The sequence below is a fragment of the Chelmon rostratus genome, chromosome 11 (genome assembly GCF_017976325.1).
Source record: "Chelmon rostratus isolate fCheRos1 chromosome 11, fCheRos1.pri, whole genome shotgun sequence".
Classification (NCBI taxonomy): domain Eukaryota; kingdom Metazoa; phylum Chordata; class Actinopteri; order Chaetodontiformes; family Chaetodontidae; genus Chelmon; species Chelmon rostratus.
The window spans coordinates 20,454,925-20,481,292 of NC_055668.1; the positions used below are offsets into that span (position 1 = coordinate 20,454,925).

At 41.9% G+C, this 26,368-nt stretch overlaps 2 protein-coding genes across 2 annotated transcripts; both read right to left on the reverse strand.

The window, feature by feature from the left end:
• Positions 1 to 555: 555 nt before the first annotated feature.
• LOC121614061 (deubiquitinase DESI2) lies at positions 556 to 20,757 on the reverse strand. Its single transcript, XM_041947833.1, has 5 exons — positions 20,167 to 20,757; positions 10,981 to 11,053; positions 10,706 to 10,799; positions 7,345 to 7,486; positions 556 to 4,614 (listed from the first exon to the last, which is right to left on the reverse strand). The coding sequence occupies exons 1-5, from the start codon at positions 20,212 to 20,214 to the stop codon at positions 4,339 to 4,341; spliced, it is 633 nt and encodes a 210-aa protein (XP_041803767.1). The 5' UTR covers positions 20,215 to 20,757; the 3' UTR covers positions 556 to 4,338.
• A 282-nt stretch (positions 20,758 to 21,039) lies between these two features.
• mtrf1l (mitochondrial translational release factor 1-like) lies at positions 21,040 to 26,274 on the reverse strand. The gene is made up of 8 exons (XM_041947776.1): positions 25,175 to 26,274; positions 24,869 to 24,948; positions 24,543 to 24,647; positions 24,266 to 24,344; positions 23,564 to 23,727; positions 23,158 to 23,275; positions 22,576 to 22,712; positions 21,040 to 22,151 (listed from the first exon to the last, which is right to left on the reverse strand). The coding sequence occupies exons 1-8, from the start codon at positions 25,677 to 25,679 to the stop codon at positions 21,939 to 21,941; spliced, it is 1,401 nt and encodes a 466-aa protein (XP_041803710.1). The 5' UTR covers positions 25,680 to 26,274; the 3' UTR covers positions 21,040 to 21,938.
• Positions 26,275 to 26,368: the final 94 nt, after the last annotated feature.

A 26,368-nucleotide genomic window follows, 5' to 3' on the forward strand; every position in this document is an offset into this window, starting at 1 on the left:
GGTTAGATGCAAGAGGCACCAACTTGGTCAAATGCTCCTGTCAGTTACAGGCGTTGTTTTACCATTGGCCAGATCAGTGGCTGCCTCTGGCTGCCTTATCCTGCATCATAAAAAAAACCCTACAGATAATGTGTATCGTCTTGACCATTGGACTGCATTTAGTGTTTATGGTAGGCGAAGCTAGCAGTCACCTGACTGTAACTTAATATTTGAGTCACGTGGGAATGTTGTATTGATCTTCTCATTTAAGTCTGAACAAGAATGACAAGAAGCAAATGTCCCAAAAGTACTTAACTATTCATTTAACTAGAAGCACATATCTAAATGCTAACCAGACATTGGGATTTCTTCTGTCTCACTCGAGATCTGCTGAATCATCTGCCACCCCCCCAATATACAGTATTTCCTGCGTAGCGGTAACTGAATGTGACAGCAAAAAACAGGAGGGTTTGTTAATCACCCGCTGCATTTTTTTGGGGAGCAGCACATTAAACCAAAAAACTCACTTGTCAAAACAGCCACGACACAAAAGGAGTCACAGATTGTATACTTTTCTTTAATAACTTTACAACAGGGTACAAATCTGGTCCAGTCTTATGAAGGCTCTGTGAAAGTTCACTGTAAAACAGTTGAAGTCAGTTTCTGTGGGGTATGAAAGGCTGAGGTTTCCCAGTCCACATTCATAGCTCACACAAGTGGTGCAAACGCCCCACAAATACTCATCTGATAGGACATTTATTATGAAATAACTGCAGTTACTCAAAGAATGAGGGTTTTGTTCCGAAATGAGACATTCATTAAAAAGTTGGACATGTGAGGTGATAATTCAACAGCCATTAACAAAACAAGCATGAAGACTGATGAAGTTAGATCTATCTTTGGCCTCAGTAATGATGATTTGTGGTACTTTTAATGGTAAATGTTGATATATGAACAGAAAGTAACCTTTTCTCCCTCAGCATTTTGAAATGGAAGGCTGCATTTATTGGTTAATCCAAATTAGCTGGTGAATAATTACATAATTACATAAACAACATTGACAGCAGAGAACTATCTGAAGCTATGAAGGTTCAGGGAAACCTCAGTGCCTGTTTGTAAATCGCAGACAAGTAGAGGTTCAAATAATAGTCAGCAGAGGGCGCCAACATGAGCAGTACATGTCTGTGCATTACAAAAAAGTTTACTGTTTCTCATTCAGTCTTACCAAAACCTGAAAAGTAACATTTAAAATGAATGACATAATACTCCGAGTTGAAACCTTTCACTTCAAATCACATAAATATGCTGGTTTCGTGAGAAATGTTGTCATTGTGTCTCTTGCTTTAACACTGCTTCTATGTTGTTGAGAGTCCTGAACATAATCTCTTTAGCAGAAGTTGAAATCTGCAAAATTATCTGCCACCGCATCACAATTTTTGCCGAAAACTCCTGAATTCATCTTGAGGACAAAAAGTTTACTTTGTTAAAGAAATCCAATGTCTTGAGGACGTGGCAATCTGGTAAAAAACGAACACACACACACACACACACACACCTTGGAAACACTGCTACATTTGTTAACATGGATCCTTTGTCAGCGCGTGTGTTTGAAGTAGGGAAATTTGGCCCAGTTGACAGCTTGTTGATAATAACCATTTATAATACAAGTGTGCACACACGCTCACACATTCATGCACAGACAGGAAAAACAAAGAGCAGCACAGGCTCACATACAAACATCCAGGTTGTAAACAAAGCCTTTTTTTGTTTTTTAATCAAAGAGAGGAGTATAAAACTGCACTGCCACAGTGCGTTCTTGAAAAGCTGAATGGAGTGACTACTGCATTAGAAAAAGCAACAATAACGCAAACATAAAATGTGGGATAAAAAAGTTAAAAGGATTATATTACAAAGCCTTTTGGAGTCCTGAGTTTATCAAACATAAACAAAACAGACAAAAAGGCCAGAGTCCATATATCATAGATATACATTAAAGGAGAAACAAAAGCAATAAACAAGACTTTTCAGACAAGATCTTGACAGTTTTCCTGGTTGTTCTCAGACGTCCAGCAAAACCGGCAAAATCGATTGAGAAATATGTTTTCAGCACATCCATGGCTCTCGTTTGGGACAAGACACATTATGCAGCATATGTGTGGTTGTTGACAGCATGTAGTTTCAAGTGAGGTGCTCATCGTTTGGGAAAAGCAGCGTCTTCTTGTAAAGCGTAAAATTCTACACATTGTCAAAATGATAACGTAGTTTGAGAACTTGTCGGTGACAGTACAGAATGGTTTCAGTGAATTTTTCCACACAGAAAATGAAAGCATAATCTCTCAAAATAAAACTTAAAATGTGTTTGTGATGCTCCAAATTATCACCGATGTGCTTCATCCCTAACTGGACACAGATGTGAGGAAACGGACTGCCAGAGGAGTGCAGGTGGATGATAGTTCAGTTCCCATTTTAAAACACTCTTCATCAAATTCCCCTTCTTTGCTTCGAGAGCCCGTCTCCTTCAGACATTCCCATAGATTACACACCGTTGTTTAGCAAGTGACAACTGGGAGCAGTCCAGTACAACCACAGTCTTCTACTGTTGGCCACTGAACACTTGTGGGTTAAGTACCTTGCTCAAAGGCACCTTGGCAGTTGCTACTGAGAAATTATTAACTCTCTTTTACTGGGATTTAAACCCAGAACCTTCAGATAACAAAAAGTTTTTTCTAACCTATAAGTCACTGCCTGTCCTGCAACCCAATTTTTAATTTATTTAAAAAAAAAAAAGAAATAAGAAATAACTTAAATTTATTATGGGCTGATACATTTTTAATCTGCTTTATTGGGTTCAGTTTTCTTCAAGTCATGTGTGTCCATGGTGGGCAGGTAGGATTTTAAGAGCTGCTACAGATGTTTGATTAACTGTTGACATAGAAAAAAAAAGAGAGACAAACAAATGGACTAGTGAAGCAAAAGTTACCTGGAACTGAACCCATCAAGGTGTGTTAAACTCACCCATTGAGACACCAGTGCTAGATCCGTTTATTTGTGTCTATGTGGCATTTGAGGAAAGTGATGCTGATTGTGGTTCTGGCTTAAGTCTATCCAGCCTGCTGTGAGAGAAAAATAACAAAAGACCGAGGTCCTGATTCACACACAGCATTTTGAGGCAAAGTGAGTAGATTCCAAAATCCACCTGCTGCTTTCAAAATTTTACCAGCCAAATATTTAGGACATCTTAACTACAGTTGGCTGTAGTGGAAACATTTACCAGCCGCAGATCAAGTTACACCAGCGCTTGGCTAGTGGTAATTTAAAACTACGATAGACAAAAGTTCCATGATAGAAAAGGTTGCTGTTGCATCTGCTTCTCTGCAGGTGGCGACAGACTGCAGATTCAGGATTCTGTGTCTTGATGTGGACCAGAATGCATCTACCACAGCTGAGTGTTGAGATCAATACAGCAGTGCTTTAACGTCCACTACATTCTCTGGAGAAATGCTCAGATTGTACAGGTGTTCAATATGAAAAGACCCCTTGAGGCGTATTCACATCACAGTAGAAAAACAAGGCAAGCAAGTGCAATATTTACCACTCCAGAAGTCCCAGCACCTGAGCTACAATGCTAATGTTGCTAGTTGCTGTTTCACAGATTTTTCCACCTGGATGAATGAGAATATTCACAGGCATTTTTAAAGTGTTTTTGTAACAGACCTGGTAGCCTGAAACGATCAAATGACCCCGTGTTTTACAACAAAAAAGCAAAAATCATTAAAAAGTCAGAAATAATAATTATTTTATGTGACAGAAATAGTTTCTTTTGCATCTTTTTAAACATCTGTGACCCCTAAAGGTGCCAGTACACCCAAACCTACGCTTCTTTTTCAGCACCCCCCTGCCTTCATCTCTGAAAAAGGTGGGGATTAGCACCACCCACTGACTCACTGCTGGTAAAATCTGGATGTGACTGGTAAATTTTCTTAAATTATGAAACACTGAAATGGGCAAACAACTGGCCTTGCTTCCATTCTGTTCTGCAGGCTGGCTGGTAAAATACTGAAAGAGACTTGAGGTTTGGATAGTTTGGAGGGGATCTTGGAATCCATCAGCCGCAGTCACTGAGAGATGGTCCGGCCTTTTTTAGAGGAGAGGAAAAACCCTTCCACTGCTCTGGGTCATTGCAGGGATTCGGCTGACATTCTCACAGACAGCAGGTAGCAGTTCAGTGCCTTGCTCGAGGACAGTCTGAAAGGACTTTTTGCTGTAGCTGGACTCATGAGCTGCTGCAGGTATTCTGTTACCTGACAGCCTCTGTAACCACAAGACCATCCCCAAGTTTCCCAGCAGGCCTCGCAGCTCCTACCGGCGGGGCTGGTGGCGGGAATGACGAGGCAAGGAGGAGGGGCTGGGGGAGGATGAGGGCGAGCAGGGCGACATGGATGCCAGGGAGGCCGTGGCAGCGGCATCCTCCGCCTCCTCCAGCTCTCCTCCTCCGTGGAGCTCCTGGCTGACGCTGGACTGTAAGGCGGCCGGGGTCAGCCACTCTTTGGGCAGGCAGCTCTGGAGGAATGGCACGCAGGAGCTGAAGTAGGCCAGACGGTTGACCCAGCGAGGGATCTCTCTGCCACACAGGATCTGAGGAGAGCAGAGAGGGCGAGCAAAGAAAAAGGTTGTTTTATTTGATATTCACCCATTCCCATTCACACACACACACACACTGATGGCAGCGAGCAACCACACAATATGGAGTTCAGTGTCTCGTTCAAGGACACTTTGACATGTGCACAGAAGGAGCTGTGGATCGAACCTCTTGAGGGCAGCAACATCAATAAGAGAAGGAGGGAATCCGATGAAGTGATCATTTCCAACGGGAAATAATGTTCAAATTAACTTAAACGCAATTTGTGTCCATTCAGGGGGATTCTTTTTATTTTGCCCACTGAACCAAAATACGTGCATGATGTTTCTTCCTGTTTTGTGCTGTCTGCCTGTTTTCTAGGTCAGAAGACATCTGACGGCAATCAGAGTCTTTTCAAGTATAGCTGAGCTCAACGTGGGAGAAAAAAAAATCTGAAAGAATGAATGAATCACTGGAAAATACATCCTGCCATTCTCTTATGAGGTGGCCCAAGTAAAAGATGCCCGAAACTTCCAGGAAATCTATTACACTTCCTGTCTTTCTAGGTCTTAAACAAACATATAAAGGCGCCAAGACATTCCAGACACTCCATAATCTGTGGCAAACCAAACGGAGTAAAATGTGCCTCTATGATAGCAATTTACTCATCTGCTGTGATTAAACAACAGCTCGTTCAGGAGGAGGTCAGGGTTGGAGAAGACCTTGTTCATTTCTGGCGGATTTCTCTCTCACCTCCGTCCCTAGCATGCAGGCACAGGCAGCAGCACTGTCAGCGTGACGGCTGATCATCATCTTAACTCCACGCTACTGCTTTTATGGCATTATGGGGCGAGTGGCTTCCAAGAAACTCAAAAGTGTTTCCCAGTCAAAGGGATTAATTGTGCTATAACCAAAACTTTTACCAAAGCTGCTGATCGGCTGCGTTTTCAGATGCAGGAGGAGAACGGGACAGTGGCTTTGCTTTTCACCACAAAAATGTCTCTCAAAGCAGTTGATTCAGCATGTTGTGCCACGCCACACGCAGCCAACAGATGATACTTGGTTGTATGCTTTGTTTTGCCACAGCAACAAACTAAGGTTTGCGCACCTCCTTCAGATACGAGTGTGTTTTGACAGAATGAATCACAGGCTCTCTGAAATGAGAATCACTCTACAAATCAGTACGTAGATGATCTCACATATGGGCGCAGCCACAGCTAAGAGGAGGCAGTCTACATACGCGAGAGACGAGCACCTACTCCATAAAAACATCACCGGTGTTCGCAAAGACTCATTTATACTCACAAAGCAAGATTTCAGATCACCAGCGAGATTTTTTTTATAGCAGACACTGGGTATGATTCCTCATAAAAATAACTGACAAGCAGCAAGAGAAGATAAAGAGAGGAGGCAAGAAAAGGAAACAAGAGCAAAGAGACTCCTCTTCAATCTTTTCAAACCCTTCCTCCATGCAGACCTCCTTCAATATGGACGCATTGATTTTTATGGCCACTTGGGGGCAGTGCTGTAAACACAAAATGCTCATTTTATCACTTACAAAGTTGATCTGGGAGGTAGCGGCTCATATGTATATATATGTGTATGTATATATCCAGAATGCATAGAAAAACATTAGCATTCATTTAGAGAGGACTTCATGGCCAACACTGATATTTACTCTCCTTTTAGAGATAAGAGATGCACTATGTTCACCAGATAGTTGCTAACTTTGTCTATCCTTTCGTAGTGGGCGGGTAGCCCACCAGCCTGCTTCAGCCAATACCGAAGCTAAGTCGCTGGCCTGATCAGTGGGAGAAATTTAGGATTCAGTGTCTTTCAGCATGTGGAGAAGAGGAGATCAAACTACCAACCCGCTCTACCGCCTGAGCCCCAGCCTGTGAGTTAGACGAACAACAGCGCTGTGGACAGAAAATCTACTTACACCGAGACAGAGCTGAAGTGTTAACAGGGTACCATATGTTGGTTTGCTTTTAAAGAAAAGGACTGACATCAGAGTTGCACACGTCAAATGTTCTCTCCAGAGAATTAATTGTTATGCTTGGTCTTTCAGAGCCGCTACAATCATCCGTGTGACCGATCATTTTCTCCTCGGTTTCTCTTTCAGTCGGCCTCCCGTGTGAATGAGGTTAAAGTAAACACGCAAATCAAATCCTTAGGGCCAGACTGCTTTGCTATGGTATTGGCTGTGTGTTTGTGTCTCTTTAGTCTCATGTATATGTGTTTGTTTGAATTTGTGTCTACTGTACTGATGCAATGTATTTTTGTGTGATTGTCTGCATTTTGTCTGCAGAGTACTTCTCTTTTTAAGTATCTTTACCTGTAATATCTGCGTATATGTATTATCAATGTATGTTTTATGTTTGTTTGTGTGTGTGTGTGTGTGTGTGTGTGTGTGTGTGTGTTTGCCAGCTGGCTCTGCTTGTCTGGACTTGTATCAGTGTCTTAATCCCCATCTCAGGGCTGGATGCTAACTGTAAGACTCCCTGCTCATTAGTCACACCGGGATAAGCCAATTGAAAGTACACGCTCATTCACACACACATTTACGCACACACAGCCAGTTCAGGTGCTTACACTCAGAGCAGGAAAGACAAAGTAATAGACATGGTTATTTAAGAGACAGCATTGTTTTTTATGCACCTCGTGTCAGGTAAGCTCAGTTTAGCAGCCAAAATGGTGCAGTGCTACAGTATATGGTGTGTGTGTGTGTGCGCGTGTGCACCAACCTCTGACAGTGCTGAGGAGAAGTGGTTGCAGTTCTTGTGCATGAGGTGGTAGGCGTTGCCTTTGTACTCCTTCCCCATCTCCTCCACGATCCGCTCCACATCCTCCTCTGTGAAGTCGGTGCTGCCCAAGACGATGGCTTCTCTGCAGAGACGAGAGGGGAAAGGGTGTGGAGGCATGTGTTAAAAGATGTTATTACTCATTGACAAAACATCAGGATCTACTTCCAGGCATTTTGTTTAAACCTTTTTTGCACAATCAATGGGCCTCACGCAAGAACAAACAAGTCACACACACAGATTTGGTCTTCCGTTGCACGTGTGAGGCATTCACCAATTTACTCATGCTTCATCTTCATCTTGAGTCATTTAAACATATTCTGGCTTGCTTCACAGATTTGGGAATCATAATGCTTCAATCTGAATGGATTCAGAGTTTAAGCAGTGCTTTGACACAAATGCTAAATCAACATGCTAACGTAGACAATGACAATGCTAACATGCTGATGCTAAGCAGGTACAGCAGTCATCATTGTCACCATTTTAGCTTGGTGTGTGAGCAGGCTATCATTTACTACGCAGCACTAAGTATAGCTGAGGCTGAAGACAATGTCCCAAGTTTTGAATTTAGCTATAAAACAAATATCATCAACGCCATCAGGGTTCATCCTCTGGGGACCACGAATATCCGAACAAAATTTCTTGCCAATTCATTCAATGGTTGTCAAAAGATTTCAGTCTGGACCAAAGTGGTGGACCCACAGACTGGCCATCCATAGAGCCAAGCTGCTAGCATGGCTAAAAAAAAATGCATTTACCGGATCTATTCAATGAGCTGTCACAACTTTTCACCTGGATTCACCCGACCAGCCTCTTCGACGTTTAAAGGGAATATCTTGAACAGGCGTTTGGCATTGGGAGAGTGTTTGATTCGCTCCACATTTGGCAAAGAGACATCGTAGTGGGTGACGTGTACGCATTTATACCAGATACCATACGTTTGGTCTAGTGGCCTGCATGGAGACAGCCGTGTGTGTGTGTGTGTTTGTGTGTGTGTGTGTGAGAGAGAGAGAGAGCCAGGCAGAGTCTAAAGCCACAGGGCAGATCAACTAGAGCAGAAGTAATGCACAGCAGCTCTGAGTAGACACACACGCACGCACACACACGCACTCACACACACGCACGCACACACACACAGGCCCAGGGCTGATTCTGGGAATCCAAAAGCATATTGAACTGACTGGGCGCTCTACTATCTCACCATCACAACACACTCAAATTCAACTGCAGTAAAAATCAGACAAAATGGCCCAGCACGGCACTGGTGTGAGAGAAATATCACACATTTACAAGCTCTTTCATTTCTGCAATTAAGCTACATCAACTTATTTTCAGCTCAAACCCTTGGATTTTCTGAAATCACACAGTGGGTTTTGCAGACTTGAAGATGAGGCAAATATGTTCTCTTTCACCTCATTTACTCACATGCAGGATCAAATAATATTAGAAACATTGCATAGTGCAGCTGAATGCAACACTACAAACCACAGTCTGTACAATTACTATACAATTCAAAACCTCTCTGATAAGATCGATGGAACACGATAAGCTTTAAAGACATATGGCACATTCCACAGTCACAGCGGGCAGTATCACATGGCGATTTCATTTTTTCTGCTCAGTCTTTTTCCTGCGTTTTCTCTCACTCTTTCTCTGCCCGAGCCCAGTCAGCTGCCACAAAACATGAACAAGAAAGCCTGAAATCATCAAATGTCTGTCACATGCTGCACTCTCATGCTCTCCACCCATGTCTTTTTTTTTTTTTAATTGCTCTGTGCTGCAGCAGCAATAACCAGTAGTCCTCATTACAGGAAGATACCAGCTCACTGACTGACTGCTTGACTGGATACACAGAGCAGATCTGGAATCTCTGGCTTGCATAGAGAACAAATGAATGACTCGCTAACAGAGCGACCGCGAGACACTGATTATTTGACTGACTGTTGAGTTCAGTGGGTAACTCATGACCCAAACACTATGAAAGGTTTATGACGCTTGGCATCAAAGCAGATTTAATTAATAATTGTAGAACATGATACTGTAAAACGGCGATGCATACAGCAGGTCGGAAATCAGATGTCTCTCGGCCTTGCATGCTTTCTTACTTTTACTGTTATTAGTGATGGAAGATGCTGATTCCTGCAAATGTTTTGGAGGTGTTTGTGTTGGAGCAGAGAGGGCAGAGCACAGCTGTTCTCCACAGCACCAAACAGTCCAAATTTAAGAAATAGTCAGATGTTCGGTGTCAGTAATGAGCTTACTTAGACATCTAGAGGCTACTTCGTGTTTGTTTCTTTTTTTTTAACACAAAGATGCACCTGCATCTGTATGTGCAATTATCTCTCCTCCTCCTTCCTTCCTGCTGTGATACTTGCAGTGTTCGAAGTCTATCTCATGCACATGCATACATATAAAAACCCCATTAAAGAAGGAACCCTAAGTCCAGAAATCTGCGTTCTCCAGAAGAAATCAAGCTGAGGATACGTCTGACCTCCTGCCAAGACCGGAAAACACGTTTCTTGTTTTAATGAAATGACTGTAGTGGAGAAAGCAGGTTAAGTGGAGGACTGAATGACAGACTCTCTTGCTGGCTCACTGACGGCTGTGCTAAGCAGCGAACAGACGGACTAACCTGTGACCTGTGAATGGACTGATTCACTGATGACCTGACTGGATGGACAAGAACTATCTGACTTTCAATAAATCCGGCTGCTGGTTGTATGACAGACAGACTGGATTGGTTAGTTAACTAGCTCAATGCTAATGGCTACTCATAACCTGACTACATCTAAAAACACACAGACAGGTTCATCGGACTACCTCACTGGCTAGTTGCGAGCTGTCTAACCAGTTGCTGACAGGCTATATGACTGACTGAGTCGCAAAGGTGTTGGATGCACATTTATGGTACAGACCCAGCAAGGATGCATCTGAACTCAGCAGACCACTGAAAGCTCCTGCTGGTGGGCGACGTGGAGCGAGTCGGGTGGTGCTTGGTTTTGGCTCGAGCGTAAAGTACAGTAAGCTATGTTTCTGTAAACATTTTCAGCGAGACACAGGTAATACATTATCAGAATATTTATTCAGATTTTATCAGCACAGTTTGACAGTTTGCTTTGACTTTCTACAGCCGGACGCTTCACGCTGGACAAACTCATTTATATAACGTTGAGGTTGAGTCAACTTTTTTTGCAGTATCCATCATGCAATGAATGTCAACTTCACATCTGAGTGTATGCACCATTAGAGAACACATTTATACCTGTTATTCTGTGCACATAAACACCAAATGTCTCATACTTACTTGAACTTAAAGGTCTCGCCGAGTTCGGTTGCGTCACCTGGTGTAATCTCAAAGATCCCTGAGAATGGGTACGGGTGTCCACCATAGGCAAACTCTAAACACACACACACACACGCACACAACATAACATAAAAACACACATTTGAGTACCAACCATGTAATCTCATGCAGAAAATCTCTCTTTGCCAAATAACAGCTGCATTGCATCTTTTCTGAAACAGCATCCACAGGAAGTCAACTGACACATGTGGTGTCACATTTCTGGGTAATCTTACCTCTTCCATAGATCTCAATCCCTGAGTGAAAGACTCCAATGCCCAGAGAGCTGGTAAACTCATTGATCCAGTACTGAAGAAGACAGAGAAACACACTGAATAAAATATCTGTTTGTATACTGTATATCCAGCACTGCCTGTTTAACTGTGCCTGCCTGAACAGACACAGTTTTAATGTTGCATTTTACCCTCCCACTCCATAAATAATAAGAATGTAGTGCACACAAAATGTACAGCATGTCTATGAAATGGGTAACATCAACATAAGCTCTTGAATATTTATTACACTCTGTGTTTTAAGAATATATTTTAAATATTTCTATTTGTATACCATTAGTAGTGTATTTGCAAAAAGCCATCACGGCCTGAAAAGTGTCTCATAATGTTTTTGGTGGTTGCTGGCTTACTGGCTGCAAAAGCTGCAATGCACACTTTATTAGTGGCACTGTTGCATTGTACTGAATCATTACGTCACTCAGCAGAGGAGAATCCCAAAGCGCTTAAACCATTCGTGATGCATTGTAAGAATCACAAAAATAGACCTAATGCGGAGAAATATATTAATATATTACAACACTGGCCCATCCTGTGATCCCAGCAGAGGTCTGTGAGCCTCTGATGTTTACACAGGCTCTCGTACACACAGAGACAATAAAGAGCACGCAAGATCAATAACTGCAGCAGCAGTGATCTCTGACATTACCATCCATCTTTTCAGGCGTGTGTCTGTCTAACATCCTGGGGCTACAAGGCGATTGGCTGTGCTGTTGCTAAGCAGAGTTCACTCGTGTGGGGGGAAAAAAGATGCTTTATCAAAGAGGATGGTGCAGGGGAATGTAGTAGGGAGCTTGATTGGACATCCCAGGATGCTAAATAATAACTCAGTACATTTATAATATAATTATCCTACATTTTCGTTACGGTCACCAAAGTCACTCACACAAACAATATTTCTCATGAACAGTGTTTGGGTCAGCTGCCATATCTGTGTGTTAAGATCTGACTGAACTGTGAGTATGCTTTTGACTCCAGTTCACTTTACAAACTTCTGATTTAAGACATTTTTCAAGGAAAAATGTCAAACATTACCAAGTTACGGCTTCTCAGTTGTGACAATTTCCTGCTTTTCTATGACTTCTGTGAGAGTTAAGTGCGCATCTTTGGGTTTTGGACTGTTGGTCGGACAAAACGAGACGTTCTGAAACTTGGCAGTAATTGATTCACCCAGAAAATAATTAGCAGTATAATCAAAAATGAAAATAATCCATAACCAATCACCAGATCAATTCACAATCAAAATTGTGGTCAATTAATTTCATATTTTTTCTGTTGATCACTTCAACCCCAGCATGAGCTAAGTGTCAGATGACAGGTAGTGACAGGTCCAAACAAATTTTCACGATTCTTGTTTTCTGCACACCAGAGATCCCAGAATATGACCCTGATGGAGACAGTTTCATGTTTTTTTTTACATGTTTTTCTGCTACAACACAAGACACACACCATCGGGTGGAGAGGGTGTCATGTACTGTGCACAGGCAGACTCTCCCCTTTGACATTCAGAGATTATTTGCAAAACATATTTAGCAGTCTGATAACAGCCTGATAACCACAGCAAGCTATTTAAAAAGTATTCTTTTTACTTCCTCTCTATTTTTATGCAAATGAGACATGCAGCTGCACACAGTAGAGGCAGAGCCGGCGGTCCTTGCCACACATTTGCAATGCAAATTGTTCCCTCTGCAAATTGTTTGGAACAGTTTAAACACAAACTATGATCACAAAAGTAGTGAGACCACTGTGCCTGCCTCTGGCTGTTAGCTTTACAGAGCAGGTATGATGAGTGAGTGAAGGAAAGAGTTTGAGCATTTTTGCATTTTACGGTTTAAGTTCAGGTTGACTTGTGAGCTCTTAACTACTTGTTGCACATAATGTCAGGTAATAACAGACTGGTGGGTGTTAAAGTTCATGCTGTTGTGCTGACTGTAAGTAATGCTGGAGACAAGTGTCACCTTTCTGACTTAAGCAGAAACCTGAGATGCAAACTGTGAAGGGCAGCATGACCAGGGTGATCAGTAAAGTGAGTTGACTGAATGGGTAAACTTTGACCACTGATGGATTATCTATTAATGACGTTTTAAGTCTGTGAAAGTTTATGTTCATACCGTGTTTGAATTAATAAAAGGGTGAGGAAGGCAATCAGAAATTTAAAAAGATGTGGAAAATGCTTGATGCTAATAAAAAGGGGACTCAGGCTGTTTAAATTGGCCTAAAACATGCAAAACATCAGTGTATTTGTTCCAGCTTTTCACATTCTGCCATCGTCCACCTCTGTCCACATCTGACAACAGCACTGATTTTGGAGAAATGTGTTAAATCTACAGCATCAAACTTAACGATCTCATTAAAAGAAATCCTCAGCTTCCCGGAAATGCTGCCTCTTCAATAGTGACCTCATGCTGCAATAGTATAAAACATCCCACCAATAAAGTCATCAAACGTTTTTCCACCACACCGCCTTTCTAGGCCTTCTATTGACTCAAACTGCCGCTCCCTATATGCTGATAGCCCACTGGTTTGCATTTAAGACTGACCCCTCAATGATCTGTTTCAACAGGACATACATTTCAAGGGAGCTTTTAAAGGGGATGATCTGTTTTTCCTCTGTTGTAGCACCACTTTGTGACACAGACGTATTTTTAAACACCAAATCACTGAACAAAAAGCTAGTCACACTGCCCACTGTAGTAGTTAACTAATTTAAGATGTGAACACTTATATCTGCAGGTAGAACATTTAACCTTTCACTCATTTTCATTTCCTCAAGTGGAACTTCTGCAGTTCATTCATCTTAAATTTCCACTTCCTTTAAGTTGAACTTCCTTGTCACCTCACTTTATGTGTCAACTTTTGCCTCAATACACTTTATAGTTACTATTTATGTTGGTTTATAAATTCCACCCTGTATTTGAGTGCATCTGTACTTGTATTTTGGCTGCTGTGACAGCATGGGATCAAAAAAGTTTATCATCAATTACAATCGTTCCACTAGCAGCTCAAAACATTTGTCAGTACTAACAAGCAATTAGTGGTCTTGTGCCTTGATAAAGAGCAGTCCTATCAAAAGTGCTACAAGCGGGACCATTACAACACTGCAACTGAATATCTGTCAAGTTTGCAGAGCTAAATTTCACATTAATTTCAGTAAAACAAGCCTGTGAATAAACTGCATCCTGTTCACTGACAACCATCTGACACATCTCACCTTAATGAGCAAAACAAACTAGCACACCTTGGAATCAAAGTAGGTAAAAGAGAGTCTGCTGAGTTGGCTGTTCACCGCTCTTCATCCTCCTGATCTTCTTCAGTGAGGAGGGGAGGAAAAATGATGACTGTGTTCATTTCTTGGATAACTGCATTTCTGTTCCTGGTAATTTAAAATACTGAACACATACCCAAAGACAAGTTTACCTAAAGCATCTTTTAGACATTAGATATTTAGATTTCGCACTCATTTTATGTAAATTTGACAAATAATGCAGTAAATTCTAAAACATCAGAGACAACATAAACCTGCTGAGCCAAGAAGGTTTTCTTGCTCAAAAAATCAGCCCAGCGTCTCATACTGTAAGAGTATGTTTCCTGACCTACATAATGTAGAAATGTTGCACAAAAAAAGCTATTGCAAGAGTCAGCGAACGGCTTTACTTTAAGACAGTGAAAATCCCCTTTCAAGATCCACTTAATTAGACTTTTCTCACAGTTTTCCAAAGCCCAACACCAATCCCAAATCAGCCACCACTTGTCATTTCAGTGTATGGACCGAAATGGAAACCTAGCTTGGATGTCACACTAAAGAGGGATGAGTATGGGTCACAGGATTTATCAACCCACACATCACATTTAGATAAATCATGCTGACAATCCCAGGAGGACCCACATTAAGTCCAAAAACTACTACAGCACAAAATCTCATTGTGTAATTTCCAGCATTGTTATCGGCAGGGAATTTCCTGCACACGGTTTCTCACATCAGCCGGTCTCATCTCTTGAAAGAACTTAGCAAAAGCAGCATTACTGAAATCCTGTTTGTATCAGCGTTGCGGTTGTTCTCTGAGCCCAGGAATAAGAGCCATCTGTGTTTTACAACAGCTGGTTCTCAAAGACCGAGGAGAAGCCTTGGCTGCTACAGTCTTCTACTTTTAAACAATCTGTGCAGAAGTTCACAAACAGCTTTAATTCTATCCAGGGCTTTTCTAGCAAAGCGAGAGCTTTAGGTAGATCCTGTTCAGGAAACTGAAGACTCTAAGAATCCACAATGGCATTTAAGTTGCAAAAGAAAGCCATGGCTGCCAGAGACCCCAAGTCACAACACCACAAAGCCGCTGGGGGGAACACCTTAAACATGAATGTGAGCTTATTCTGCTGTTGCAATAAGTCTAAACATACAGTTGCAAAAGCATCTGCTGGAAGAGTCTATGCATGTATGTCTGTTTGTGTGCGTGCGTGTGGGGGGTGTACACTAATCTGCTAGTTTAGTATGCTACTCCCCCCCCTCTGTGGTGAAATAAGACTCTTATCTTAGCCCTCATTACTTCAAAGCTCGTTAAAACCTGCCTCCTCCACAGCACAGAGAGAGGAGCTGAGTGTGTGCGTGAGCACGGCAGTGGAAGTGTGTGTTTATGAATGAATTAAAGACAGAAAAGAGGAGGGAGGGAAAGAGAGATGGATGAACGAAGAGAGGCCGGGTGCCGCAGCTAATACTGAATCATCCTCCTGTTCCACGCTGTAGTTCAATGCTGTAATTTTCTCTATTAAGGATTCTAATCTCTGACAGTGTTAAACAGAATAACTAGCAAGGAGATATGAAATGTCTTTAGTTTTAGTATGAGCATCATTGCTTTGAAACTCAGACACATGCTGACTGGAACCAGAGTGAAAACACAAATTTAGCGAAGGAAATGGCTACCAGCCACAAACTAAATGCCGGGACATTTTGGTCGCGCTCCAATCAATAGGCCGCTCTGCTCTAGTAGAGCCACAAAATTATTCTTCGGTCTAGTCCACACAAACAAAACGGGTATTTTTGAATAGCGGAAACGTCATCAAATTGATGCAAAAAATCCCATAAATACAATGCTGCCATGAAGTAGTCAATCACTGACAGGCAACACTGGCCACAATGGCCTAATATAACGTGAGATATCAGGATAAAAACAAAGTACATATTGTCTTATCATCAAACCCCAACCTATAGCAGTTCTGTTTGGGTTTCTGGTTGACTTTTGTCTTTCTGTATTGTGCAATGTTTGTGACATCTGACATGCAACCAACCGGCTACATGATACTCCTCTGGCAGTGGATGCTACACTGTCCACTCCTATCCAGCACACGATACACTGTAAACTAGACAGTACAAACAAAGAACTGGAATCATGACTGCTGCATGTCTCTAATTGATCCAGAGCAGCATCCACAATGCAGAATGACACAACCTGCTCTGCTGAGTATCTGACTACGTGACCCTGTTAAACCTACCACCCTAACACGTTCTCTCACACTACGTACAGTAGGCCAGGGTGCTGGCTGGCAGGCAGACAGGTGGTGTGCAGATAATGCTGTCTCATTAGAGCAGCGTACTAAAGCACTCAGAGCTGGCCAGGAAATCCACTTAGTAGAGATGGGAGCAGGACGGCGGGGAGGACCTGACAGAAAGGGAATTGTGGAGGGAGAAAGGATGGTGGTAGTGGTGATGGTGGTGGGGGGTTTATACTCAAGTCTGCACACATATTCCTGAAAGCCACGTGACAGCATTGATCCTAAATAGGAAATGTTTTGACTACATGTTCAACATGTGAGATGTTGCCAAATATGACAGACGCTCTTACTGTGCCACCATGCTGCACCACCCCCCACCCCCACCCCCAACAGGGCTGTACTTTCTGCTGCCACTGTTCATTACATGGCATAGACATCTGAGATGGGGGTGGAGATCAGCGTTGCCACTGTCTTGACCTCTGCCTTTATCTGATCTTCAGTTTCCTGACTTCCTCTTAAGACAAACCCAACCAGTCACTCAAGCGATCACAGGGTGGACGATATGGCCAAGATCTTCTATAACAGTGTAATATCATGACAGGTCTTAATACCAGTATCATAGGATCTCTGCTTAAAAGCACTATTTACTAAGCCTAAGTTAGAAAACTTCTATACTGTAATTTCTTTTTTCTTAACAGCTGACATATACACCAATACAAACATATCCGCAATAAGGTAACATCCTCCCGGTCAATTTATCAGTGTAGCTCTAGTAGCAAGATCAACAACAACAACAACAACAACAGTCTAAACTTGGCCATAGTCACTTAAAGGGACATTTTGTGTCGCTGATTCGCCAAGAGTTAAACGAGAAGATTGATGCCACTTCTTAATCTGTGCACTAAGTATGATGATGAACACCAGGAAATGATTAGCATAGCTTAGCATCAAGTCTGGAACGAGGGGGAAACAGCCTGTGTCTCTCTATAATTAAAAACTACTGGCTACTGGCTATTCACACATTGCAGTGACACACTACAATGTGTTGTGTGTTATTTGTTTAATCTGCACAAAAACAGAAAATATCATGGGAAGAAGGTGAATAAGTATATTTCCCAAAATGTCAAACGGCCCCTTTACATTTAAAATAATCACTTTATTCATCCCGCTTTATCCGAAGTCAATCAAGACTAAGAGAGGACCAATCAGTCTCCTGGCCTGCAAACAGTGAGTCAGTTTACACATTGTTAGTCAGTCACAAAGTGACTCACCTATTCAGCAAGCAAATCATCCAGCACTCACTGAAATTGATGTATATGCCACAACTGAAACACATTTGGGCACCATAAACCCCTGCTCACTTGTTTTCTCTGAGAAAGTTGACCAACCAGCACACAGCAAGTTTACCTGTCAGTCAGTGAGTATGCACCAGCCACCAGCCCCAGCAGTCAGCCAGCCACCTCGAGTACTCAGGTCAGAACGGCCTAATCGATATACGGAGGAAGTGCTTCAAGCAGAGGAATGCATGAATGGAGCACAGCCACTAGCATGCCACTGCGAACAAGCCAAAAGCTTGTTCCCACAGTAGCACACACAAAAATACAAACACCAAAAATATGCATGGGCATGAGCCGATCTGTGTGCACAGGCACAAACCACAAAATTCTTTAATAAGTAAAATGTGCACACCCATTCTGTCTCTCATATACTCATATACACACTGTGGATCTAAACCTTAACACAAACAACAACTGTAGCATCAGTTAGGGGGAAAAAAATCAATGAATTAAAAGCACGAGAGTGATCGGAACATTAAAAGCAAGTTATGCATGTGTGTGTTAGATATCTTGCCATGGTAAGCCTTTGCATGAAAGTGTGCCAAGGCCCCTGCAGCTGCTCACGTGAATGGAAGTGAGACAGAGATAAAAGCTCTTCAGTCTTTACTGAGAAGAAACTAATGTGTACTGCAAGTCGAGCGAAAAAACAAGAGGAAGTGAAAGGGGGGGGGGAGAGAAGAGAGAGAGGCTGTGTGAGGGAGACAAGAGACTGACAGAATGATAGAAGGAAAGCAGGTAAGGAAGTAGGATAGGAAGGAAAGAGTGTGAATCACTGACTGAGGAAAGAAGAAGGGATGGAAGTGAAAGTGAATATGGGGATAAATATGAGTAATGCCCTGATTTCACACAGTGTTGTGCTGCTATAGATAATGTACACTGCACTACTTTATTCCACAAGAAAACACCGTTGTACAGATTCTCAAAGGACTCTGCTGCTCTCAGTGTTAATCCATAAAAAACAGCCTCCAACCTGCAGACCTCAAGCCTCTGATGATATATTGACCATCAGCTAAAAGGAGACACAACAGCAATAAATCAGATTAAAAATAGGAGTAAAACAGGGGCAGGGGAAAAAAGAGTCTTATCTGGAGAGGGACCATCTTCATATTAAGTCAGATTAAAGAACTCTGATACCTCATGATATCTTCTGAATAAAAGCCTAGTGAGCATTTAAGACAAGTGGTGGTTTTTCAGCAAAGTGTCCATGCATATCATGCCAAAATACTGCGTTGGCTTGTTTCATTGCCGCTAACGAGACAATTCCCATTTTAAGTGAAATCTGTCCGCCGCAGGGAATCCATACCAATCAATGATTCATCAGCAGATCAGTCAATTTCCAACCCCCCTACCCACTGACTCACTCCTGCATGGTGACAACACACTGACTCAAATTCACCCTCCCTCTCATTCTGTAACAAAGAGACCCGCGTTTCCCTGAGGAGAAACGCACACTGGGTGAAATTATCAGTTTACCTTCACATCCACGTGTGGTTTACCAGTAGTTCGGTTCGGAGTCTAGTGCTTTCTGTTCTCATTCTGAGTGAACCAAAATCCTTGAGAAGCAAGCCAAGGGTTTGTTAACCAACTGACACAGGTGAACAAATATAAAAGCAAACACCTGAAGAAATGGTTACTCCTTAGGTCGCCCTGTTTCACTCACTACTGCAAATGAATCATTTCTGTCAGTATTCTGTTTTGACAACAGCAGCTTAGAAGTCCAAAAAGGAGCATTTTGCTCCACTCCTGATATGGCAACCCAACAGTGTCAAACTTACCTGTGTGAGTCAGATATGGGTCAAAGTTCTTTTTGCATTCCTAAAACTTTTTGAGCTGCTTTACCTGGCCCCACTTGATAATGCAGGTGTCGTCCAGTAGTACATACAGTGAGTTGCAGCCAAACACACCAACAAAGTTCTGGTTTTAGATATGATCTGAATGGTGAAAAAGCCTTTCCGAAAGCAATTTATGAAAAGAAAACTTTTAGCAGTTAAATGTGCCGCTCACTACCGAAAAATGAACAAGTGAAACAATTATTAAATGTGAAATTGTATTAAAAATAGCCGAGTTAGGTGATGCGAATGTATGCCGAATTGAAGAGAGGTTCCTAATCATCCCTAAAAAGATCTTTAGTGTGTGACTTTCATCTTTGAATAACCGCTGATAATCAACGCAGCATTAAATCGACATTTTTATAACAGAGTTTGGCGTTCTGTCCTGACATTGTTGACATGCCCATATTCCTTAAATAAAGTAGCAAACAGTATTTAAACATGCATCTTCTGGCTTAGCCAGGATCAGCCTTTCTACTTACCATATCATAGACGTTTAGGATGATCGGCTCGTTTGCCATCACTGGCATCAGGATTTTCTCCCCCTACGTCTCTCCTTCTCTTCTTCCTCCTCCGTACACCCCTCACCCGTACCTTCGGTGCGGGATCAAACTCTCACCCTCCAAAAATAGACCTTAACTTACTCCGCCCCTTATTCCTTGCACTTTCACGACAGATGACCTGCTTGGTAATTCAATTTCACAACCCGGTGTAAAAACGTTTGAGTTCCGAGGATGTTTTTACCGTCCAACATCTGACTGGCTTTGTCCAACCCCCCCGTCAGAGAGCAGCAGCGGCGGTGGACAGATGAGCCACTCGCTTGTCAAAACGAACTGACTTGCTAAACCCGTTCAGCTAACGATGCCGAGGTCGAAGTGAAAAAGCGGACTTTGCAGGGGGAATTTTGTCTTCTAGGAGGAGTGTTGGCACGGAAAAATCGCATATTCATTTTCCCGAACGAATTACTCAGCAAAATGACATAATGCTGAAAGATCATAGCAGAATTTCTTCACTAAGAATTACTTGCTACTCCTTTATTAGCTAGCTAACGGTAGCACTTGAGCTGGCAGGCAGGATGCGACTGTTGGGAGAATATTGGACGGTGAGTGGGCGAGCAGAGCGGTACGATGAATCCACTCTCGATTAATCAACTTTGGTTCCCTGGGCATTATGGGTAACGTAGTCAAGGAAAGCGCATGAAACAAACAGGTTTCTGTTACTGCAATTAAACCAAAAAGGAGAAACTACACTATGTAGCCAGAAGTATGTGGACACGCTATATGGTACATTTTATCTGGGACTGATTTTAATGGTCTGGACTAGGCCCCTTAGTTCCAATTCAGGAACATCCATACTGTAATGCTACACATACAATGATATTAGAGTTGAAATTATTTGTCTATTAATCGATTATTTGTTTGACAGAAAATTAATCAATGACAATTTTCCTAATTGAATAATTGCTTGAGTCATTTTTTTAAAGCAAAAACACACAAACAAAAAAATTAATGGTTCCAGCTCATCATATGTTTGCTGGTTTTATTTGTCTTCTACAGCAGTAAACTGATCACCTCTGAGTGGTAGGCTGTTGTTTCGGTGAACAGGCAACTTGAATAAGTCAACTTTGGCTTTGTGAGCATTTATTATATACTGCTTTCTAATTTTTGTTAAAGACCAAACTATGATTTGAGAATTCAAGAAAATATTCTGTGTCTATCATAAAAAATACTAGTTCGTTGCAGCCATATATGGTAATTGAGTCATTAGCGTGCTTCCAATTTTGCCATTTCCTGTTTGAACATGACAATGAGAATGCCCCTCTGCATAAAACCACCCAAACAATTAGACTGGCCACCACAAAGCCATAAATTCAATCACACCCAACACCTTCAGGACAAACTGGAAGCCGAATGCGATCCAGTCCTTATCACTCAACGTCACTACTGCTCTTGTGGCTGCGAGCAAATCCCTGCAGCCAGGTTCCTTAATCTTTCCTTCCCAGAGGAGTGGAGGCTGTTATAGCAGCAGATTGAAGCCCATTGTTTTGAAATAAGATGTTTGAAGGTTTGCAGCTCTTCAAGGTTGGACAACACACATACACCACTGATTTGATGAATAACATATTGTTACTGATTAAATACTTGGAACCAGTTGAGTCATTTTATTTGACACCTTTATGTCATGAGTATGGAAGTCTTATAACGTAACAAGCAGTTTCCACTCCATCAGAATCCATGTTCCTCAGAACCAGAACTCATGAGCCCTCCTGGCTGTTTTCTCCGAGCAGTTCCATGAGGGTCTCCTGGTTGGAGAACTCCTGTAGCGAGGAATTCATCTCGTCCAGCAGATCCTCTCCCAGCAGGAAGCTCTTGATGTCGTGCACCGTCATGGTGATCCGGTGGTCTGTTACACGGTCCTGGGCGAAATTGTAGGTTCGAATCTTCTCTGATCTGCCTTTGGTTCCAATCTAGAGGAAGAGAAATAGGACAAATCAGGAAAGTCTTGTTGATTTCTGTATTAAAAAGTGTAAAACATTTTTAAAAATCTGCCTCGCTCTTAGTTTTCATCGTGTTCTGTACGTTCCACCTTTATTTTAAATGCATCCTTTTGGTTTTGCAGCCATTATTTTGCATCGTGTATTCTTAAACTCACCTGAACATTCAAATGTGTGGAGCTTTTTATAATGTATTCATGTACTTGCTTGGCTGGCTAATTAGACTTGATTAATTTTTTTATTATTATTTTGACACTAACTAATGAAATTCAACATCCAAGATTTTTCAAAAATAATATCATCAATAAAAGCAATATTTTGGAAAGGAACCATCACTTGTCATACCTGTATTTTAAATTTATATCTGAATGTCTCCACGACAGTGGATATATCTCACCTGTATTTTACGCTGGTTGTAGCGTTTGCTGGTCTCCTCTTCTAGCTTCATGCTGTACAGTTTTGCTCTCAGAGCCTTCATGGCTTTCTCCTTGTTCTTCAGCTGGGACCGTTCCTGCTGGCACTCTGCAACCACACCTAACAAACACAGACAAGTATCAGGCATCCCTCTTAACTTTAACTCAGTTCATACCTACTCTTAGGAGAAAGGTAGACCCATGCAGACAGGCAGCAATACAACCATGCTTCTACAAAAACTACTTACAGCAAAAAACCACATGTTGTGAAGAAAAAACACTCTTATAGCTCAAAAGACAACTCCCATGACATGGCTACTAGGTGAAAAACTTCCTGTATCTATTTACTAAGTATATAAATACAAAACATTTCATGCAACTGAACATACAGGAAATGTCATGGGTGGAGGAAGGAGCTGGATCTCCAGTGTTGGAGAAATTTAAAATTAGTTGTGTTACATGACACTTTTTTTACAGTCTGTCAAGTACACTTATTACCAGCAGTGTCAGTGGATGGATTAGAGATCAAATGTACAATCTGTAACTTTCTGTCAAGCTTTATTTACCTGTAGGCAGATGGACTATTCTGACTGCACTGTCTGTGGTGTTGACATGTTGACCTCCAGCGCCACTCGCTCTCATCGTGTCTATCCTCAGGTCCTTCGGGTTTATCGTGAAAGAGATCTGGCAGAAACACACAAACACTCATAATTCACTTATCTAAATCAGCAGCAGGTGAGCAGGATAACAGACCTACTCTTATTCAGCCTACCTGCGTGGTAAATCAGTGTTAGAACCAATGAGAAATAACATCAAATTTTAAGAGGAAATGCATCATATTAAGGAAGACGCTCTCCAAGTGATCCATTGTTCCTGTAGAAAAACCGAGTTGTTCTAACATCAAGAAGAAAAACAACAGTGACGAACACGCTGTTTGTGTTTGTGGCATCCATCCATCTTGTAAAGCTGTACCTCAGTGGGTTGGGGCAGTACAGCCACAGTCATGGTGCTGGTGTGCATTCTGCCCTGTTTTTCAGTCTTGGGAACCCTCTGAACTCGATGGACTCCAGCTTCAAACTTCATCCTCTTGTAGCTCTGAGGGCCGCTGATGCTGGCCGAGGCGTGACGCAGTCCACCTGGTCGTGGGTGAACAATAAGCATCAATAATAGAATGTTACTGCCAACTAGTGGTACTGACATGTAGTTATTTCAAAGAGAGGGGCTTTAACATGTCTATTTTAAGAGTCTGTTTAAACTGTAATTTAAAAAAAATGTACTAAATGTACAGCTTCTTCCACTGTCTCTTTCTCTGACACTGACATGGGCATACGTCCTGTATGAAGCTTAAACTTTAGATCTATTGTCTTTGTACTGTTTTCATTTGAGTATATGTCAAATAGGATTTGCAAATCGTCGCATTCTGCTTTATTTATGTTTTATACAGCATCACAACATTTTTAGAATCAGGGTTGTAGTACTGCCTTAAAATGTCACTTTACCTGAAGTACAAAAGAAAAGAAAAGGAAAAACCACATATTAACCACTACGACACTGCCACCCCAATGCAATGGAGGACAAAAATGAAATGTGTTGGTAAAGTGTTTGCTATGCTTTGAGTTTGAGTGAACTGACCCTTTAATCTGACTATAATCACAAGCGTCTGTATCCACTGACCTATTTCGCTGGTCATGTACTCCAGGATGTCAAAGGACCAGCCATGGTGTTGAGCGTAGCCCTGGTACATGTCAAACACCTTCAGAGGAGAGGAGACAGTACAAGTCGGCTTGTAAATACACAGAAAATGTTCTGATGTCTGATTCACAAGGCTGAAAAACATTCCTTTTTGGTATTTGCAATAAACTGGCTGTTATTTTCTTGTTCAGGTATCATTTTAAAATCCGTAATCTCATCAAGAACAGTTTAAAATAATAAATAATAAGTACTACCAGACCTCAGAAGTGAACAGCATGGCCTCTTGCCCTCCGATACCGGCTGTAACCTCCAGGATGAGGTCACTCAGATCTGCCTCCTCCTCAGGGATCAACAGATCTAGGATCTGATTGGTTGATTTGACAGAAAGGTCAATAAGACAGATGTGATGTGTGAAGCACTTTCAATAAGTACAGGAACAAAAAACAACAAATGGAAACATCTTCAGTTACAGTTTCAGCGCATGGTACATGGAACATTAGTTCAGGTGAAAACGGGCCATTACAAAGCCTTCTTTTTGTTCTTTTACTTTATACTGTGACAGCTTTCCTGAAATGTCAGTTTTACCTTTTGACTAAGATCTTGAATATCTTGCAAACAGCTGTCTCGTTCCAGCTCTGCCAGTTCTCGCAGGGCTGGGTCTTCATCTTTAAGGAAAAACAAAAGCATACTGAAAACTAAGGTTGTGGGATGCAAAAGCTTATACACTGGGATGATATGCATTTTGTCAAAATCCCCATACAGTTTCCCTTTAATACCTCTGGATGTATTGGACTGCTATATGGCAATATTTGATTTTTGCCTCATTTATCAGATATCTTTATCAGTGGATTAGCCAAGAACAGTTATTTACACATGATTATTGTGATTCACCTTTCAGGAGTGTGTTGGTCTCAGCAAGCTCTTTTTGTTTGCTGTCAAGCTCTTTGATGCTCTGGATAAGAGGATCCAGCAGGGACATTTTGGTCCTCTTGGCCCTCACTTCATCCTCACTGAACTGCTCCTCTGTCACACTGCTGTTGACTACTCTCAAACTTTGGCTGTAATCTGTCTCCATCTTCTTCAGGTATTCCTGCAGCGACTTCTTGGCAAAAAGCTCCTCCACCGACAGTAACTTGGCTACCATCAGTGGTGTGCAGGTGTGAAGACTTCTTGTAGTTCTGCCACAGTGATTATTGGCGTGTCCATGAAATCTAACAGTCTGGCTGGTGACATTTGGTGATCTTTGAAATCGAGGTATCCACAGATTAAAGACACACTCCTTTCCTCTGGGAAGAAGGTTTACAGCTCTTCTGTAAGCCATTGTATAAGCAGCTGTGTTAGCAAGATTCACAGTGCAGCAGAACCAACGGATCCCGAAATGAGCTGGCTTTGGCATATGCTCCTCTCGAGTCCGGCAGTAACATTCAGCCAAATTACATTAAAAAATTCAAGGATTTAGTATGCCTCTATTTCAAACAGATGTATGGCCCTACAATTGTTGTATTAAGAGAGGTTCTGTATACTACGAATGCATCCTTGAAATCGGCGTACAAGTAATACGACAAGGAGTGCTTTATTATGATGAAATTTCAAATGCTGTAATGGGTACACGTCGTCGACGACCACAATCGGTGGTGTACGGTATTTCTGCTGAAGACGACTAGACAATCTGATGTGAAATTTGCATTTGAAGTTGTCAAAGCTTGTGAAATAAATGCACTGCCAGCCTGTGTTGTTGCGGTAAATGGTTGGATTTCAACCTACAGAACTAATAAGAGCTTCTGAGAAAGTAAACAACTCACTATATTTAATCTTGAAACAAACAACAAACGGTGCAGTGCCTCTGTTGGGGTTTTCCGGTCATCTTAAACATCGGTGTGGCTCTAACGAAACAGGTTCCAGCCAAATATGATCCAAGGTGGTTAAAAAAACCGGTTGTTAATGCTTGTTATCAAATTTTGTTCATTTACCACCTTGCAATAGGACGCAGACATATTGAATACGATACGCATGCGCAGTGGATATCCATCTTCTTCTGCAGACAAAATTACAGCAGACTAGAGTAAGCGACGGCAAGGCAGCTCC

Coding starts and splice junctions, on each gene's coding strand:
- LOC121614061 (XM_041947833.1), bottom strand. CDS start 20,214: ATGCCAGTGATGGCAAACGAGCCGATCATCCTAAACGTCTATGATATG. Junction 10,800..10,980: donor GATTGAGATCTATGGAAGAG/GTAAGATTACCC, acceptor GTGTGTGTTTAG/AGTTTGCCTATGGTGGACAC. Junction 4,615..7,344: donor TCTCCTCAGCACTGTCAGAG/GTTGGTGCACAC, acceptor TGCTCTCCTCAG/ATCCTGTGTGGCAGAGAGAT.
- mtrf1l (XM_041947776.1), bottom strand. CDS start 25,679: ATGCCAAAGCCAGCTCATTTCGGGATCCGTTGGTTCTGCTGCACTGTG. Junction 24,648..24,868: donor TTCAAGATCTTAGTCAAAAG/GTAAAACTGACA, acceptor TCAACCAATCAG/ATCCTAGATCTGTTGATCCC. Junction 24,345..24,542: donor CCATGCTGTTCACTTCTGAG/GTCTGGTAGTAC, acceptor TCTCCTCTGAAG/GTGTTTGACATGTACCAGGG.